A 17,529-nucleotide genomic window follows, 5' to 3' on the forward strand; every position below is an offset into this window, starting at 1 on the left:
TGGAAAAGCATTCCTCGTGAAGCTGGTTGAGAGAATGCCAAGACTGTGCAAAGTTATCATCAAGGCAAAGGGTGGCTACTTTGAAGAATCTAAACTTTGTTTAAAGCTTTTGGGGTTACTACATGATTCAATATGTGTTATTTCATAGTTTTGATGTCATCACTACTATTCTACAATGTAGAAAATAGGACAAATTAAGAAAAACCCTTGAATGAGTTGGTGTCTCCAAACTTTTGACTGGTACTGTGTGTTACATTTAATTAGGTTTTAGAGCCATAAAGTAACTGAGGAAAACCAAAATTGCTACTGTGTATACCACTTGAATGAACTTTTTTTGTGTGTCTAATGTCAACTAAGTCAGAATGCTGAAAGATCTGATAGAATGGTTATGTTTTTATTGGGGATTTTCAAATGTATAATTTTCCATATTTTACAAATGTTTGTATTGAACTTTTATTTTTAGAGGCATAAATATATCTGTTGTCAACTCTGTCAGTAGCTTGTCAACTCAATATTTTTTTGTCAATATCCCCAGAAATATTTTAATCAATGTTCTGCAACATTAAACAATAAGTGTTTTCTGTGCTAGACCTAACAGGCTGACTACACCGCTCATGTCACGTGCGCGAGCGTTGCAAAATAAATTTAGAAATCTATATTATTCAATTATTGCACCCACACTGGTCACATGAGCGTCTGCATTGCCAAGGGCTAAAATAGAAGTCAGTTCTAATTCTGACGCAGATCGCGCTGCAAGTCCTGCATCTCCCATCTCCTCATTGGTTTACAGAAGCAGGTACCCACATGCCATCTCCTCATTGGTTATACCCACGTGGGTGACTTAAAGATGAAATAGGTCAGTGGCGGTAATGCACCTAATTTATGAAAGTTGCCAATAGCAATATAAAGTCAAGAGAAGAAAAAGCCTGGAAGGAGGAGAGATGACCAGAAACGATTCGGGTGACCGTTTTATCTGTGGATCAATTGGTGGAGTAGAGGACCTTAAGCATTCCAGGTAAAATAACAACTCAATGTTTGTATCCCAGAACAAATTAGCTAGCAACAGCAGCTAGCTAAATAGGACAAATTAGCTAGCAAATTGCCATAAATGTTTAATGCTTTTAATGCGACCTGTCCCCAAATGAATATAATTGGTTCAGAGTTTGTTTTGATATTTTAACCTGCGTGTCGTGATCGCGTTTGGTGTGGAGGGACAAAATACATTCATGGAGCACGATGGCGCGTGCGTGCAGCCGGTTTGGGTTACATGTAAGGGATAATATTACCTTTATAAATGTTGTTTTCTAGAAAATCTAGAAAAACATGTCAAAATGCTAAAGAAACTAGCCCTGGAACATTTAATAGTGCTATAAAACAAAACAAAAAGAAGGCCTTCAAACACTTGTTCAACAATAATTATAAAAATAAAATCCCTTTTATGGTGTCTGCATTTTTTAAAGAATTTTCTGAAGGAAGATGCATTTTCTGAAGAAGAAAATGTATTAGGAGGTTGTTTCTTTACATGGTTTGATAGTTTGGTCTATAAAAACATATATTTTAAATGTTGGTAATATTAAGACAAATAAAGTATTTGCGGGAAAAAAGTTGATTGTCCTTTCTTTCAAGAATCCCTGAGCTCTAAAACTGCAACATTTTCTCTCAGCCAAAATGTGTAAAATAGCATGAGATTTCCTATAATACTGCACAATTGTCTCTGCCCCATGGGAGGGGGGGCTTGTTCCGTCCTTGCAGGTGGCCCCACGAAACTGCGCTACGCCACTGCAGTACAGGAGTAACAGATAGCACCTCTGGGCTATACCTGGGTTCACTCTGCAAGGGGACAGTGCATGATAACGCATCCAATTCCACAGAGCTCATAGGTGTCACTCCACAATTGACATTGGAGAGTAATAGCTCGTATCCTGAAATAACACCCACTTTAATAAATGGCACCTAATGCAATGCTTGGAACAAAGCTAGTCCGTCTCAGCCAGGTCCTTTACCACTACACTCCACACAGCAAGCCACCAGTGCAGTCAGCAGAACAAAATCAAGTTAAGAGCTTCATCATCACCTTCACATTGAGCTGAGGACAAGAGCAAAGTGCCTCTGAGTAAGGTGGGTCAGGATTGGTGGGGTTAAGACCTTTTGACGCTTCACTGAGCCGGGCAGTCATCTATTGCAGAAGTATTGAAGAAGGTAGCTATGATGGTACAGATGTAGGATCTTAGTTTGATCACCCTGTTGCAGGACATTTTAAACGTGTAGTGTATTTGAGGCTGAAAAAAGGCTTCTGAAGTTTGTCATTTCTACTTTGAAATGTCAGACTTGATTTTCAACCCATACAAAAATGTCCATTAATTATAATCTACATAATAATTCACACTTCCTGTTGCTGCAGGATTTTTTACCTGCTGTAGCAAACTGGCTCAAATTACTTACTCCCAAATCTAGAAAAGAAGTCCCACTGCCTTTCATTTATTTACAGCCATTTAATATACTATTACAATATTTTTTGTAATAGTCAATGGTTTATAAAGCATATGCTAAACCTTTTCACAGCGGATCAAACACACACCCCAACTAACTGGGCGTTTTCATCCACACAGTGAAACACCATTAATAATTCAGCTCTTTGTTCCATTGCTGTTACTTTTGAGAGTGGCTGGCTGATTAGAACACACTACAACCACACAGCTCATTTGATGAATATCTGCCCCGTATTCTGCATTCGCTCTAACAACAGAACTTGGCCCAATCTCCTATCCCCATCTCCTCTCACTTCTAACAAGCTATGCCAGTAAGAGCCTTACCTCAGAGCTGCAGCTCCTGCTAGGCTTGTGATATTGCTCAATTCTCAGCACAACATCACAATGTTTCAAAACCCTTACATGTATCACACATCTGGAAGTGAATCTGTTGTTGCTACTGCTTGCACTGTGGGGAAGTGTAGAACAACCGCAACCACACCTGTTCCTATTGTTATAATTTTAGAGGAGGGGAGACTCTGGAGAGAGAGTTCAGGTCCAGTCTCTTGACAACAAGGTAGACAAAATCTGAGCAAGGGTTGCCTTCCAGAGAAACATCAGAGATTGTAACATTCTCTGTTTACATTTACATTTACATTTAAGTCATTTAGCAGACGCTCTTATCCAGAGCGACTTACAAATTGGTTTCACGGAAACATGGGTCACTCGGGATATGTTAGAGTCGGTACAGCCACCTGGTTTCTTCACGCATCGCGCCGACAGAAACAAACATCTCTCTGGTAAGAAGAAGGGTGGGGTGTATGCCTTAAGAACATACAGGAACTCAAGTCCTTTTGTTCACCTGACCTAGAATTCCTTACAATCAAATGCCGACTGCATTATCTACCAAGAGAATTCTCTTTGTTTATAATCGACATCCCTGAAAAAAATTAATTGGACTCTATGTAAACCACATATCCTGAGGCTGCGTTTATTGTAGCTGGGGATTTTAACAAGGCTAATCTGAAAACAAGGCTCCCTAAATATTATCAGCATATCGAATGCGCGACCCGGGCTGGCAAAATTCTGGATCACTGTTACTTTAACGCCCGCGATGTATACAAAGCCCTCCCTCGCCTTCCTTTCGGCAAATCTAACCACGACTCCATTTTGTTGCTCACAGCCTATAGACAGAAACGAAACAGAAAACACCAGTGCTCAGGTCTGTTCAACGCTGGTCCGACCAATCTGATTCCACACTTCAAGATTGCTTTGATCACGTGGACTGGGATATGTTCCAGATAGCATCGAACAACAACATTGATGTATACGCTGATTCAGTGAGCGAGTTTATTAGGAAGTGCATCGGTGAAGTTGTACCTACGGCAACTATTAAAACCTTCCCCAACCAGAAACCGTGGATTGATGACAGCATTTGCGCAAAACTGAAAGCGCAAACCACTGCTTTTACTCAGGGCAAGGCAACCGGAAACATGACCGAATACAAACAGTGAACCTATTCCATCCGCAAGGCAATCAAACAAGTTAAGCGTCAGTATAGAGACAAAGTAGAGTCGTAATTCAACGACTCAGACACGAGAGGTATGTGGCAGGGTCTACAGTCAATCACGGACTACAAAATGAAAACCAGTCCCGTCACGGACCCCGATGTCTTGCTCCCAGACAAACTAAACAACTTCTTTGTTCACGTTGAGGATAATACAGTGCCACCGACACGGCCCACTACCAAAACCTGCGGGCTCTCCTTCACCACAGGCAACGTGAGTAAAACATTTAAAAGTGTTAACCCTCGCAAGGCTGCCGGTCCAGACGGCATCCCTAGCCGCGTCCTCAGAGCATGCGTAGGCTGGTGTGTTTACGGACATATTCAATAAATCCCTATCCCAGTCTGCTGTTCCCACATGCTTCAAGAGGGCCACCATTGTTCCTGTTCCCAAGAAAGCTAAGGTAACTTAGCTAAACGACTACCGCCCCGTAGCACTCACTTCCGTCATCATGAAGTGCTTTGAGAGACTATTCAAGGATCATATCACCTCCACCCTAGCTGACACCCTAGACCCACTCCAGTTTGCTTACCACCCCAACAGGTTCATAGACGACATAATCTCAATCACACTGCCCTAACCCACCTGGACAAGAGGAATACCTATGTAAGAATGCTGTTAATCGACTACAGCTCAGCATTTAACACCATAGTACCCTCCAAACTTGTCATTAAGCTCGAAACCCTGGGTCTCGACCCTGCCCTGTGCAACTGGGTCCTGTACTTTCTGACGGGATGCCCCCAGGTGGTGAGGGTAGGTAACAACATCTCCACCCCGCTATCATCCAGAAGACGAAGTCAGTACAGGTGGGACCGAGACTGAAAAACAGCTTCTATCTCAAAGCCATCAGACTGTTAAAACAGCCATCACTAACATTGAGTGGCTGCTGCCAACATACTGACTCAAATCTCTAGCCACTTCAATATTTAAAAATTTGATGTAATAAATGTATCACTAGTTACTTGAAACAATGCCACTTTATATAATGTTTACATACCCTACATTACTCATCTCATATGTATATACTGTACTCTATACCATCTACTGCATCTTGCCTACGCCGTTCGGCCATCGCTCATTCATATATTTATATGTACATATTCTTATTCATTCCTTTACACTTGTGTGTGAAAGGTAGTTGTGAAATTGTTAGATTACTTGTTAGATATTACTGCATGGTCGGAACTAGAAGCACAAGCATTTTTGCTACACTCGCATAAACATCTGCTAACCATGTGTATGTGACCAATAAAATTTTATTTTATTTGACATAGCAATATTCCTGGAAGGGTCTGACTGTCCAGAACAGGGTTACTTGGGTATACATGTAAAACGAAGCACATCATTCACTGTCAAAACATGATTAAAAATGAATGAATCCATATCAACCAACCAATAACAAGCTACATAGGAGCATCTGAACACACTTCAAAATCAGGTACATTGTGAAACAAAGAAAGGTCCTCTTCTAGAAAAGCAGCCTGGCCTTGCATTCAAGACAACCCTGAGGAGCAAACTCAGCACAGTCCAGGGGTGAATCCATCAAACAATAGCTCCAAGCTTCCCCTGGCACAACAATAGAAGAGGAAGCAGAATTATAAATAAGGAAAATGGAAGTATTTCACTTGAGGCATTTCCAGTTGAGAGCATCTTGAGAGAAACATGGCAGAAGGGATGATGGTGGTGGAACAGAGCTGAGGTTGATTAAGACCTTCACAGCCCACTGGAGAACCCACATCCTTCAGCTCTACTGCTGACTGCCCCTGTCGCTCTCTCTCCACAGACCCATCCCTCAGCTCAGTGGTTCCCAAAATGTTTCTAGTCCTGTACCCCTTCAAACATTCAACCTCCAGCTGCGTACCACCTCTAGCACCAGGGACAGCGCACTCTCAAATGTTGTTTTTTGCCATCATTGTTAGCCTGCCACACACACACACTATACAATACATTTGTCAAACAGAAGAATGAGTGTGAGTTTTTGTCACTACCTGGCTCGTTGGAAGTGACAAAGAGCTCTTATAGGACCAAGGCACAAATAAAAAAGACTCACTAATTTTGCTCTTTATTTAACCATCTTACATATAACACCTTATTTGCTCATCGAGAATTGTGAATAACTCACCACAGGTTAATGAGAAGGGTGTGCTTGAAAGGATGCACATAACTCCGTAATGTTGGGTTGTATTGGAGTCTCAGGCGAATCATTTTCCACACACAGTCTGTGCCTGTATTTAGTTTTCTTCATGCAAATGAGGGGCCGAAAATCCACTCTCGCATAGGTATGTGGTCGCAAAGGGCATCAGTGTCATAACAGCGTAATTAACCAAGGCAGGATACTCTGAGTGCAGCTCAATCCAGAAATCTGGCAGTTGCATCTGATTAAATTCAATTTTCACTGAACCGCTTGTTGCAATTTCGATGAGGCTCTCTTGTTAAAATATTGGTAAGTGGACTGGAGGCAGGGCATGAAAGGGATAATGAAACCAGTTGTTTGTGTCATCCATTTATGTCACGGTTGTCGTAAGAACGGGACCAGGGCGCAGCGGATATTCAGTTCCACATATTTATTCCAAAGTGAAACTTAAGTCAAAAACAATAAATCAAATAAACGAACAACGGAACGTGACTACGTGGTGCACATGCACAAACACAAAATAATATCCCACAAACACATGTGGGGAAAAAAATCTACTTCAATATGTTCCCCAATTAGAGACAACGATTACCAGCTGCAATGATGGAAAGACCTGTGTGTTGTCCTTGTAAATGCAGACAGAGAAGAGCTCCAACTTGTTAATCATAGCCTCAATTTTGTTCCGCTCATTGAATACAGTTGCGGAGAGTCCTTGTAATCCTAGATTCAGATCATTCAGGTGAGAAAAAACATCACCCAGATAGACCAGTCGTGTGAGAAACTCATCATCATGCAGCGGTCGACAAGTGAAAAGGATGGTCAGTAAAGAAAACCTTAAGATCATCTCTCAATTCAAAAAAACGTGTCAATACTTTGCCTCTTGATAACCACTGCACTTATGTATGTTGTAAAAGCGTTACATGGTCGCTGCCCATATCATTGCATAATGCAGAAAATACACGAGAGTTCAGGGGCCTTGCTTCAACAAAGTTAACCATTTTCACTGTAGTATCCAAAACATCTTTCAAGCTGTCAGGCATTCCCTTAGCAGCAAGAGCCTCTCGGTGGATGCTGCAGTGTACCCAAGTGGCGTCAGGAGCAACTGCTTGCACGTGCGTTACCACTTCACTATGTCTCCCTGTCATGGCTTTTGCACCATCAGTACAGATATCAACACATTTGATGTCACAAAGCTGTCCAGTACTTTTTTCTCCTGTTGTCCTGGTTTCCAGAAGAGGATGTCTTCCTTAATTGACCCCTCATAAACATAAAGGACAAATACCAGGAGATGTGCCAGGCCCGCCATGTCTGTTGACTCATCCAGCTGTAACGCATATAATTCACTGGCAGGTATGCAAAGCAGTAATTGTTTCAAAACATCTTCTGCCGTATCACTGATGCGTCGTGGCACAGTGTTTGACGAAAGCATTGTCTGGATAGTTTTTTGGGGCCTTATTCCCCAGATTTGTCCCAGCCATATCCGTGGCAGTAGGAAGAATCAAGTCCTCCAAAATAGTATGGCGCTTGCCTGTCATAGCCACTCCTTCCTATTAATGTTATCTGTTGCTTTTATACATGTCTTACTACTCGAAAGTCATCTTAATTCTCGCTCAAAAAAACCCTGTGGCTTATTTTTCAAATTGGCATGTTTGTTTCTAAATATCTGTACAAGAGTGAAGGTTTCATCAAGTTGTGAGATAGTATTTTTGCACATATAACACACTGTGGCTGAGGAAAGGCACTACTCCCAATATAAGTGAAGCCCAAATCAATGTAGTTCATCATATTTGCGCCTCTTCGATGGTCCACTGTTGTTCGGTGCTTTCCCGGGTAAGGGGGCGGTAGCTCTTCGGCTATATCAGATTCACAACCGCCAGTGTCCACGCTAGCTGGGCTAACAACAAATGTAAAATTACTGGTGCTAGCATTGGATGTGCTCGTGGAAGCACAACTTGTGTCGTCGACAGGTGCAGGTATAGTACTGCTGGTAGTAGCAGTACTACCAGTAGAGCTGGTATGTGTCTCTATGGATGCGGGCCTTACCTTTTTTAACCATTTATAAATTTTTGAGCAAATGGAATGAGCAGCACCTACGTTTGGCTACATACGGACCGCTAGTGGAATTCCTGCGAGAGAATAACGGTTAACGTGATTGGATGTTAATTATTTGACTAGGCTACTTGTATTTATTTCGCTGAACACTAGATGGTTTAATTTTATTTTGGCAGTGAAACGAGGCTACTTAGGTGAGAGAAAAATATATAAATATATATATATTTATATTTATATACATATATTGTTAACAGACAGATTATTTCACTTATAATTCACTGCATCACAATTCCAGTGGGTCAGAAGCTTACATACACTAAGTTGACTGTGCCTTTAAACAGCCTGGAAAATTATGTCATGGCTTTAGACGCTTCTGGCTAATTGACATCATTTGAGTCAATTGGAGGTGTACCTGTGGATGTATTTCAAGGCCTACCTTCAAACTCAGTGCCTCTTCGCTTGACATCATGGGAAAATCCAAATAAATCAGCCAAGACAGCAGAAAAAAAATCATCCTTGGGAGCAATTTCCAAACGCCTGAAAGTACCACGTTCATCTGTACAAACAATGGTATGCAAGTATAAACTGTATGGGACCACGCAGCCATCATACCGCTCAGGGAGGAGACGTGTTCTGTCTCCTAGAGATTAACATACTTTGGTGCAAAAAGTGCAACTTAATCCCAGAACAGCAGCAAAGGACCTTGTGAAGATGCTGAAGGAAACAGGTACAAAAGTATCTATATCCACAGTAAAATGAGTCCTATATCGACATAAACTGAAAGGCCGCTCAGCAAGGAAGAAGCCACTGCTCAAAAAACACCATAAAAAAGCCAGACTTCGGTTTGCAACTGCACGTGGGGACAAAGATTATACTTTTTGTAGAAATGTCTTCTGGTCTGATGAAACAAAAATAGAACTGTTTAGCTATAATGACCAACCTTATGTTTGGAGGAAAAAGGGGGATGCTTGCAAGCCGAAGAACACCATCCCAACCGTGAAGCACGGGGGTGGCAGCATCATGTTGTGGGTGTGCTTTGCTGCAGGAGGGACTGGTCCACTTCACAAAATAGATGGCATCATGAGGAAGGACAATTATGTGGATATATTGAAGCAACATCTCAGGACATCATTCAGTAAGTTAAAGCTTGGTCGCAAATGGGTCTTCCAAATGGACAATGACCCCAAGAATTCTTCCAAAGTTGTGGCAAAATGGCTTAACCTCTTGAACCTCTGGGGGCAGTATTTCATTTTTGGATGAAAAACGTTCCCGTTTTAAACAAGATATTTTGTCACGAAAAGATGCTCGACTATGCATATAATTGACAGCTTTGGAAAGAAAGCACTCTGACGTTTCCAAAACTGCAAAGATATTGTCTGTGAGTGCCACAGAACTAATGCTACAGGCGAAACCAAGATGAAATTTCATACAGGAAGTGAGCCAGATTTTGGAGGCGCTGTGTTCCAATGTCTCCTTATATGGCTGTGAATGCGCAAGGAATGAGCCTACACTTTCTGTCGTTTCCCCAAGGTGTTTGCAGCATTGTGACGTATTTGTAGGCATATCATTGGAAAATTGACCATAAGAGACTACATTTACCAGGTGTCCGCTCGGTGTCCTCTGTCGAAACTATTGCGTAATCTCCGGGTGCGTGCATTTTTCCATTTTGAACAGAGGAGAAACCAAACTGCCACGAGTGATTTATCATCGAATAGATATGTGAAAAACACCTTGAGGATCTAACTGAGAGTCTCCTCATTGAAAACATCCGAAGTTCTTCAAAGGTAAATGATTTTATTTGAATGCTTTTCTTGTTTTTGTGAAAATGTTGCCTGCTGAATACTAGGCTTAATGCTATGCTAGCTATCAATACTCTTACACAAATGCTTGTGTAGCTATGGTTGAAAAGCATTTTTTGAAAATCTGAAATGACAGTGTTGTTAACAAAAGGCTAAGCTTGTGAGCCAATATATTTATTTCATTTCATTTGCGATTTTCATGAATAGTTAACGTTGCGTTATGGTAATGAGCTTGAGGCTATAATTACGCTCCCGGATACGGGATTGCTCGTCGCAACAGGTTAAGGACATCAAAGTCAAGGTAGTGGAGTGGACATCACAAAGCCTTGACCTCAATCCCATAGAAAATGTGAGGGCAGAACTGAAAAAGTGTGTGACAGCAAGGAGGCCTAGACTCGGTTACACCAACTCTGTCAGGAGGAATGGGCAAAAATTCACCCAACTTATTGTGGGAAGCTTGTAGAAGGCTACCCGAAACGTTTGACCCAAGTAAAACAATTTAAAGGCAACGCTACCAAATACTAATTGAGTCTATGAAAACTTCTGACCCACTAGGTACGTGATGAAACATATCAAATCTGAAATAAATAATTCTCTACTATTATTCTGACATTTTACATTCCTAAAATAAAGTGGTTATCCTAACTGACCTAAGACAGGGATTTCTTTTTGTGTGTGTGTGTGTGTGTGTGTGTGTGTGTGTGTGTGTGTGTGTGTGTGTGTGTGTGTGTGTGTGTGTGTGTGTGTGTGTGTGTGTGTGTGTGTGTGTGTGTGTGTGTGTGTGTGTGTGTGTGTGTTTATGTATGTATGTATGTATGTCTTTAAAAAAAAAAAATGTGAATCATATTTTTAGTTGGTGTACCCCCGTCAGCAATGTGTACGCATACCCTAGTTTGGGAATACCTGCCTCAGCTCTTCTGCTCACTGCCCCCCCCTCTCTCTCTACAGACCCCACATTCATCAACTCTAGAGCTCACTGCTCCCTCTCTCTCTCTCTAAAACCTCAGTCATCACCGTTCACGTCTTTAAACAAGATAACAGTCGTCACGCTCAAATGTTCACTTCAGGTTATTCACAGTGCTTATCCACTGTCTCTCAGACATCTAGGATGTACTGTGTTAAGTGATCTGTACACTACATGCAAGAACATACTCAGAAAATTACAGTACTTCACTGAAAACCTGCACATACGTTTGATTTAAATATTGCTCTGAAAGTTTTCCACAACGTCTGAGATTTTATGATAGCCTTTGCACAACTGCAGCCATGATAGAGCTGTTCATAAAGCATCCCAATGGTCAATCCAATAACTTCAACCAAAAAAGTATACCAGTATTGACAAGTAAAAGTCCATTGAGGGTTGAACAGCAACATAATATACCCCGCAAGGACTGTAAATAGAGCAGGATAGAGAAACCTAGAGATTGGTTCAGGTAGTGCAACCGCTGCAAAAACATTTTTTTATTGGCAGAAATGTAGAACAACCACAATACAAGATCGTAAAACAACAACAAAAAAACTGAGGCAACTTGAACACAATGATAGCTTCAAACTAAATAAGGAGAATTCTGGGCTGACAGGCAGAGTTGCATCACAGTACAGCTGGGTTGGGAGAACTCTGCTTCACCACCCAGAGCGAGACACACACACACACACAGAGTGAGACACACACACACACACACAGAGAGTGAGAAACACACACACACACACACACACACACACACATACATACATACACACATACACACAGCGAGAGAGAGACTGCTGCTGCGTTGATCCACACAGTCATAAAGAAGAGTGCTGAAGTGATTCTAACCCCTGTGTGTTTGCTTCCATACACTATTGATCTGGGTGTGAGCACAGAGAGGTAGACACAGTGCCTTAAAAAAATATTCACTCCCCTTGACTTTTTCCACATTTTGTTTTGTCACAAAGTGGGATGAAAATGGATTTAATGTCATTTTTTGTGCAATGTCAGAGTGGAAGAACAATTCCAACATTAAATGACAAATTTTGTCAAATAAATGGTCATCTTTATTACATAGAGTTGAAGTCGGACGTTAACATACACTTAGGTTGGAGTCATTAAAAATTGTTTTTCAACCACTCCACAAATTTCTTGTTAACAAACTATAGTATTGGCAAATTGGTTAGGACATCTACTTTGTGCATGACACGAATAATTGTTAACAGACAGATTATTTCACTTATAATTCACTGTATCACAATTCCAGTGGGTCAGAAGTTTACATACACTAAATTGACAGTGCCTTTAAACTGCAGGGCTTTGTGATGGCCACTCCAAAACCTTGACTTTGTTGTCCTTAAGCCATTTTGCCACAACTTTGGAAATATGCTTGGTGTCATTGTCCATTTGGAAGACCCATTTGCAACCAAGCTTTAATTTCCTGACTGATGTCTTGAGATGTTTCTTCAATATATCCACATAATTTTCCTGCCTCATGATGCCATTTTTTTGTGAAGTGCAGCAGTCCCTCCTGCAGCAAAGCACACCCACAACATGATGCTTCCACCTCCGTGCTTCACGGTTGGGATGGGGTTCTTCGGCTTGCAAGCCTCCTCCTTTTTTCATCCAAACATAACAATGGTCATTGTGGCCAAACAGTTCTATTTTTGTTTCATCAGAACAGAGGACATTTCTCCAAAAAGTATGATCTTTGTCCCCATGTGCAGTTGCAAACCGTAGCCTGGCTTTTTTATGGTGGTTTTTGAGCAGTGGCTTCTTCCTTGCTGAGCGGCCTTTCAGGTTATGTCGATATAGGACTCGTTTTACTGTGGATATAGATGCTTTTGTATCTGTTTCCTCCAGCATCTTCACAAGGTCCTTTGCTGTTGTTCTGGGATTGATTTGCACTTTTCGCACCAAAATACCTTCATCTCTAGGAGGCAGAACGCATCTCCTTCCTGAGCGGTGTGACGGCTGCGTGGTCCCATGGTGTTTATACTTGCGTACTATTGTTTGTACAGATGAACGTGGTACATGATTTTCCCATAATGTCAAGCAAAGAGGCACTGCATTTGAAGATATGCTTTGAAATACATCCACAGGTGCATCTCAATTGACTCAAATGATGTCAGAAGCTTCTAAAGCCATGACATAATTTTCTGGAATTTTCCAAGCTGTTTACAGGCACAGTCAACTTAGTGTATGTAAACTTCTGACCCACTGGAATTGTGATACAGTGAATTATAAGTGAAATAATCTGTCTGTAAACAATTGTTGGAAAAATTACTTGCACATGCACAAAGTAGATGTCCTAACCGACTTGCCAAAACTATAGTTCGTTAACAAGAAATTTGTGGAGTGGTTGAAAAATAAGTTTTAATGACTCTAACTTAAGTGTATGTAAACTTCCGACTTCAACTGTATATATATTTAAAAAAAATATATATATATGGGGAGGACTGTAAATGATGCAGACAATTACATTGATGGAAGGTACAATCTATTCGCAATATTAAAGCTGATTTCCCCCCCCTCTCCCACCCCCCAAAAAGAATGGGTTTCCTTCATAATCAGTGATTTAGTCATTACTATGGGGATTGATTTCCTGCTAGCAGCAACCTGTAGTTGACTGAAGGGATAGCGGGCAGTGCTTTGGTGTGCATGCAGCACATAGTGATCCAATCGCTATCAGAGACTGACAACATGGGTCAATCACTCACTGTAGCATGGCACTGATAACAGAGCCAGACTGCTATTGTAATGGCTCTCATCCACCACCCAGCCCTTCAAATACGGTTATCATGCCAGGTTGCTCTGTCCCAATTTAATCAGCTCTGCCTCCCCTCTTACCCTCTCCCTCCCTCTATCCCCCCCAGTCAGCCCTATCCCCACGTAGTGGCAGTGAATATGTGAGGTAGCCAGCCAGAATGATGCCCTGTGTGTTCAGTGATGGTGACAGGTCCAAGTAGAGTACGTGACACTGTCAATAACCCTAACGAGATGCTGTCAATAACCCTAACGACAAACTGTCAATAACCCTAACGACACGCTGTCAATAACCCTAACGACACGCTGTCAATAACCCTAACGACAGGCTGTCAATAACCCTAACGACACTCTGTCAATAACCCTAACGACACGCTGTCAATAACCCTAACGACAGGCTGTCAATAACCCTAACGACAGGCTGTCAATAACCCTAACGCCAGGCTGTCAATAACCCTAATGACAGGCTGTCAATAACCCTAACGACACGCTGTCAATAACCCTAACGACAGGCTGTCAATAACCCTAACGACAGGCTGTCAATAACCCTAATGACATGCTGTCAATAACCCTAACGACAGGCTGTCAATAACCCTAACGACAGGCTGTCAATAACCCTAACAACAGGCTGTCAATAACCCTACCGACACGCTGTCAATAACCCTAACGACAGGCTGTCAATAACCCTAACGACACGCTGTCAATAACCCTAACGACACGCTGTCAATAACCCTAACGACACGCTGTCAATAACCCTAACGACACACTGTCAATAACCCTAACGACAGGCTGTCAATAACCCTAACGACACGCTGTCAATAACCCTAACGACAGGCTGTCAATAACCCTAACGACAGGCTGTCAATAACCCTAACGGAACGCTGTCAATAACCCTAACGACACGCTGTCAATAACCCTAACGACAGGCTGTCAATAACCCTAACGACACGCTGTCAATAACCCTAATGGCACGCTGTCAATAACCCTAACGACATGCTGTCAATAACCCTAACGACACGCTGTCAATAACCTTAACGGCACGCTGTCAATAACCCTAACGACACGCTGTCAATAACCCTAACGGCACGCTGTCAATAACCCTAACGGCACGCTGTCAATAACCCTAACGACATGCTGTCAATAACCCTAACGACAGGCTGTCAATAACCCTAACGACAGGCTGTATCGACAGATAAGCTGCACGCTACCTTTTTCTCTACAGCCCTCTCTCACACGGCTTTGTGTGAATGTTACTCTGAAACGATACCAATTTCAGGAATTGGGCTTTATTACATTGCAATTGGCTGTTTCCCCCTATGTGCACTGAGTTGGAACAAAAGGTTTGAACACTAAGCATTACCTCCAGTGGGTGGAGCAGGCCTTCCAGAGAATCTGTTTATTGCAACATGTCAAAACTTACGTAAGCCCCAATAGATGGGCCAATTAAATCTCAGAGCCTTTCTTAAGGAACAGAAAGCCAGGACTCCCCTTAGTGATGCTAGCAACTCCACTGGGAATCTCTCCAGCGTAACAGTATCCTCGTCATTACCCCTCCATCCTTTCCCCCCCATGGTTACTCAGTAAAGGCCTACAGTAGTTACCTCATACTCCTCCGCCACCCATAGTTCCACTCCTATTGCCGCATTGACATACTAGCTCTTAAACTCAATCTCTTCTCTCAGTGCTACCACTTCTACTTCTGTTCTTGTGGCCCTATTGTTTTTTTTGCAAAGGTACCATTTATGGTATAGTTCATTATAACATCCTGTATTGTTTTCCTGAATATCTATTCTAGACAAGAGTTCCCTTATGGAAAAACCACATGAATTTCACGTGAACACGTGTGAAGTGTTCCAAAAACTAATTTTCATGTGATCATGTGTTAAGTTAATGTGATAACAGGTGACCACATGTAAAACAATATATAATAACATGAATAATAATAGGATTATGTAGCCAATCAGGGTTAGAAATTCAGTCATTCCCTGTCTCCAGTTCTGAGTGATGTCATTAGAAATGTGTAATTACCTTACACACATTAAAATTGTGCTTCCTCATTAATCCACTGAGCATCAGGTTTGTCAGTTTGAAGCCATTGTGAACATTTAGCATTAGCCATTATCTCAGTACTCACCCTGTTAGTACCACCACAAAGTCCATTACATTCCAGCCATTCCGAAGATAGGAGCCTTTGTGAAACGCAAAACCAAGGGCGATGATCTTAATGCCAGCTTCAAAACAAAATATTGCAATAAAATAGGGCTCTGTGTCATCCTGTCAAGACAAGAGGGTGAGACTGTAACCATTGATATCCATCATCATTAGTTTGTGAATATGATTTTGTGAACATGATTTTACAATTATGGACTGAATGTGAGTTAAAAAGCAATTTGATGGCTTCATATCATGACAGAGTGAGTCACATCTGACAGAGCCTTGGCCCATCTGGTGGAGTGGATCAATAAGAGGGTGAGGCACTTTCCCTGAAGGGAGTGACATTTCATTCTTAAAACAACCAGCCTGCCCCAAGCAGCTAAGTCTATTTGATTGGACAGAGGAGCTCACAGCATTTACCCTTTCAATGGCACGACTTAACAACAGAGTTCAATAGGGAGCCTAAAGTGGCTGTGAACAGGGAATCAAAGGCAGCTCTGTGTGATACTGGTGACCTGACTGAGCACAACTGGTGAGAAACCCCAGCTGCCTTCATGGGTAACATGCACAACGTGTCATTCAACTCTGTAATACTAGTACTGTATGTAGATAGTATTCATGCATGTGAGAATATAATGACTGACACCTATCATTCCCTTGGCGAGAGGAGTACAGTTAACCAATAATCAATGAAATATGATATAATATTGGTATGGTACATGTAACCCATGTGATGGTTGCTTACCAGGCGCTCTGACATGGGGGTTTTGTCGCTGGCTGGTAGGTGCTGTTCCAAGGCAAGGACGATGCAGTTGGCTATAATGGTGGCCAGGATCAGGTATTCAAATGGAGTGAAACGGTTAAGAAAAACACACTGTATAAAGGTTAGGCATACCTACCATCTGCAATACATTAGAAGAAGTAGAAGAAGTGTGCCTGACAGAAATATTCTGCCATTACCACATGCAAAAGCTGCTTAACAGAAGAGTACCATAAATTATAAAAGAACTGAAGCACAATGACAATGGGTGCAGTAATAAGCTACCAAAACTTCATTGATTTGGACTGGATCTCAGAATGCAACACTATACATCTGTAACTGAGAGAAACGGAGTGATTTGTCAGTTGCTGCTGTTCCTGTAATTGCATGGTTGTTTATGGAGGCTATATCTCTCCTCTGGAAACATTGGTGCACAGAGGACTAGCACCTCACCTCAGCCAATGGGCTACAGTACATCAACAGCCAATGTGACATCATTCACTGGTCTAGGGCTGCTACAATGGCCCCATGACCCTAGAATCTAACTCAAGGGAGAAAATAGAAATACTGCAGAGTGGTTTGGAAATACACAGGGAAGCTAAAGGCTGAGAAGTGTTTACTCAAGCAGTTATGCAAGTAATGGATACCATAAAACAAATGTACGCACATTAATTGCAATACCTCAAAAGGCTAATTAATCAAATCTCATGAAATGGTGACTGTTTCTCTATGCACAGTTTTGACAAGCTGTAGAGGATATTGATATCCCTCATTTGGAAAAGTATATAACATATCTCATATCAACAGGTGGTCAACACTGCCAGAGCATTTTATGGGACATAAAGGACAATATTAATCAATTTT

General features: G+C 41.7%; 1 protein-coding gene across 1 annotated transcript in view; it reads right to left on the reverse strand.

Moving 5' to 3' along the window:
• The window catches only part of LOC115111440 (voltage-dependent N-type calcium channel subunit alpha-1B-like), a 177,769-nt gene that overhangs the window by 158,921 nt on the left and 1,319 nt on the right, over nt 1–17,529 (reverse strand). Inside the window, 2 exon segments of the mRNA XM_065011492.1 lie at nt 15,886–16,025; nt 16,651–16,756. Coding sequence (XP_064867564.1) covers nt 15,886–16,025; nt 16,651–16,756 — 246 coding nt within the window.

The sequence above is a fragment of the Oncorhynchus nerka genome, linkage group LG27, assembly GCF_034236695.1.
Source record: "Oncorhynchus nerka isolate Pitt River linkage group LG27, Oner_Uvic_2.0, whole genome shotgun sequence".
NCBI lineage: Eukaryota > Metazoa > Chordata > Actinopteri > Salmoniformes > Salmonidae > Oncorhynchus > Oncorhynchus nerka.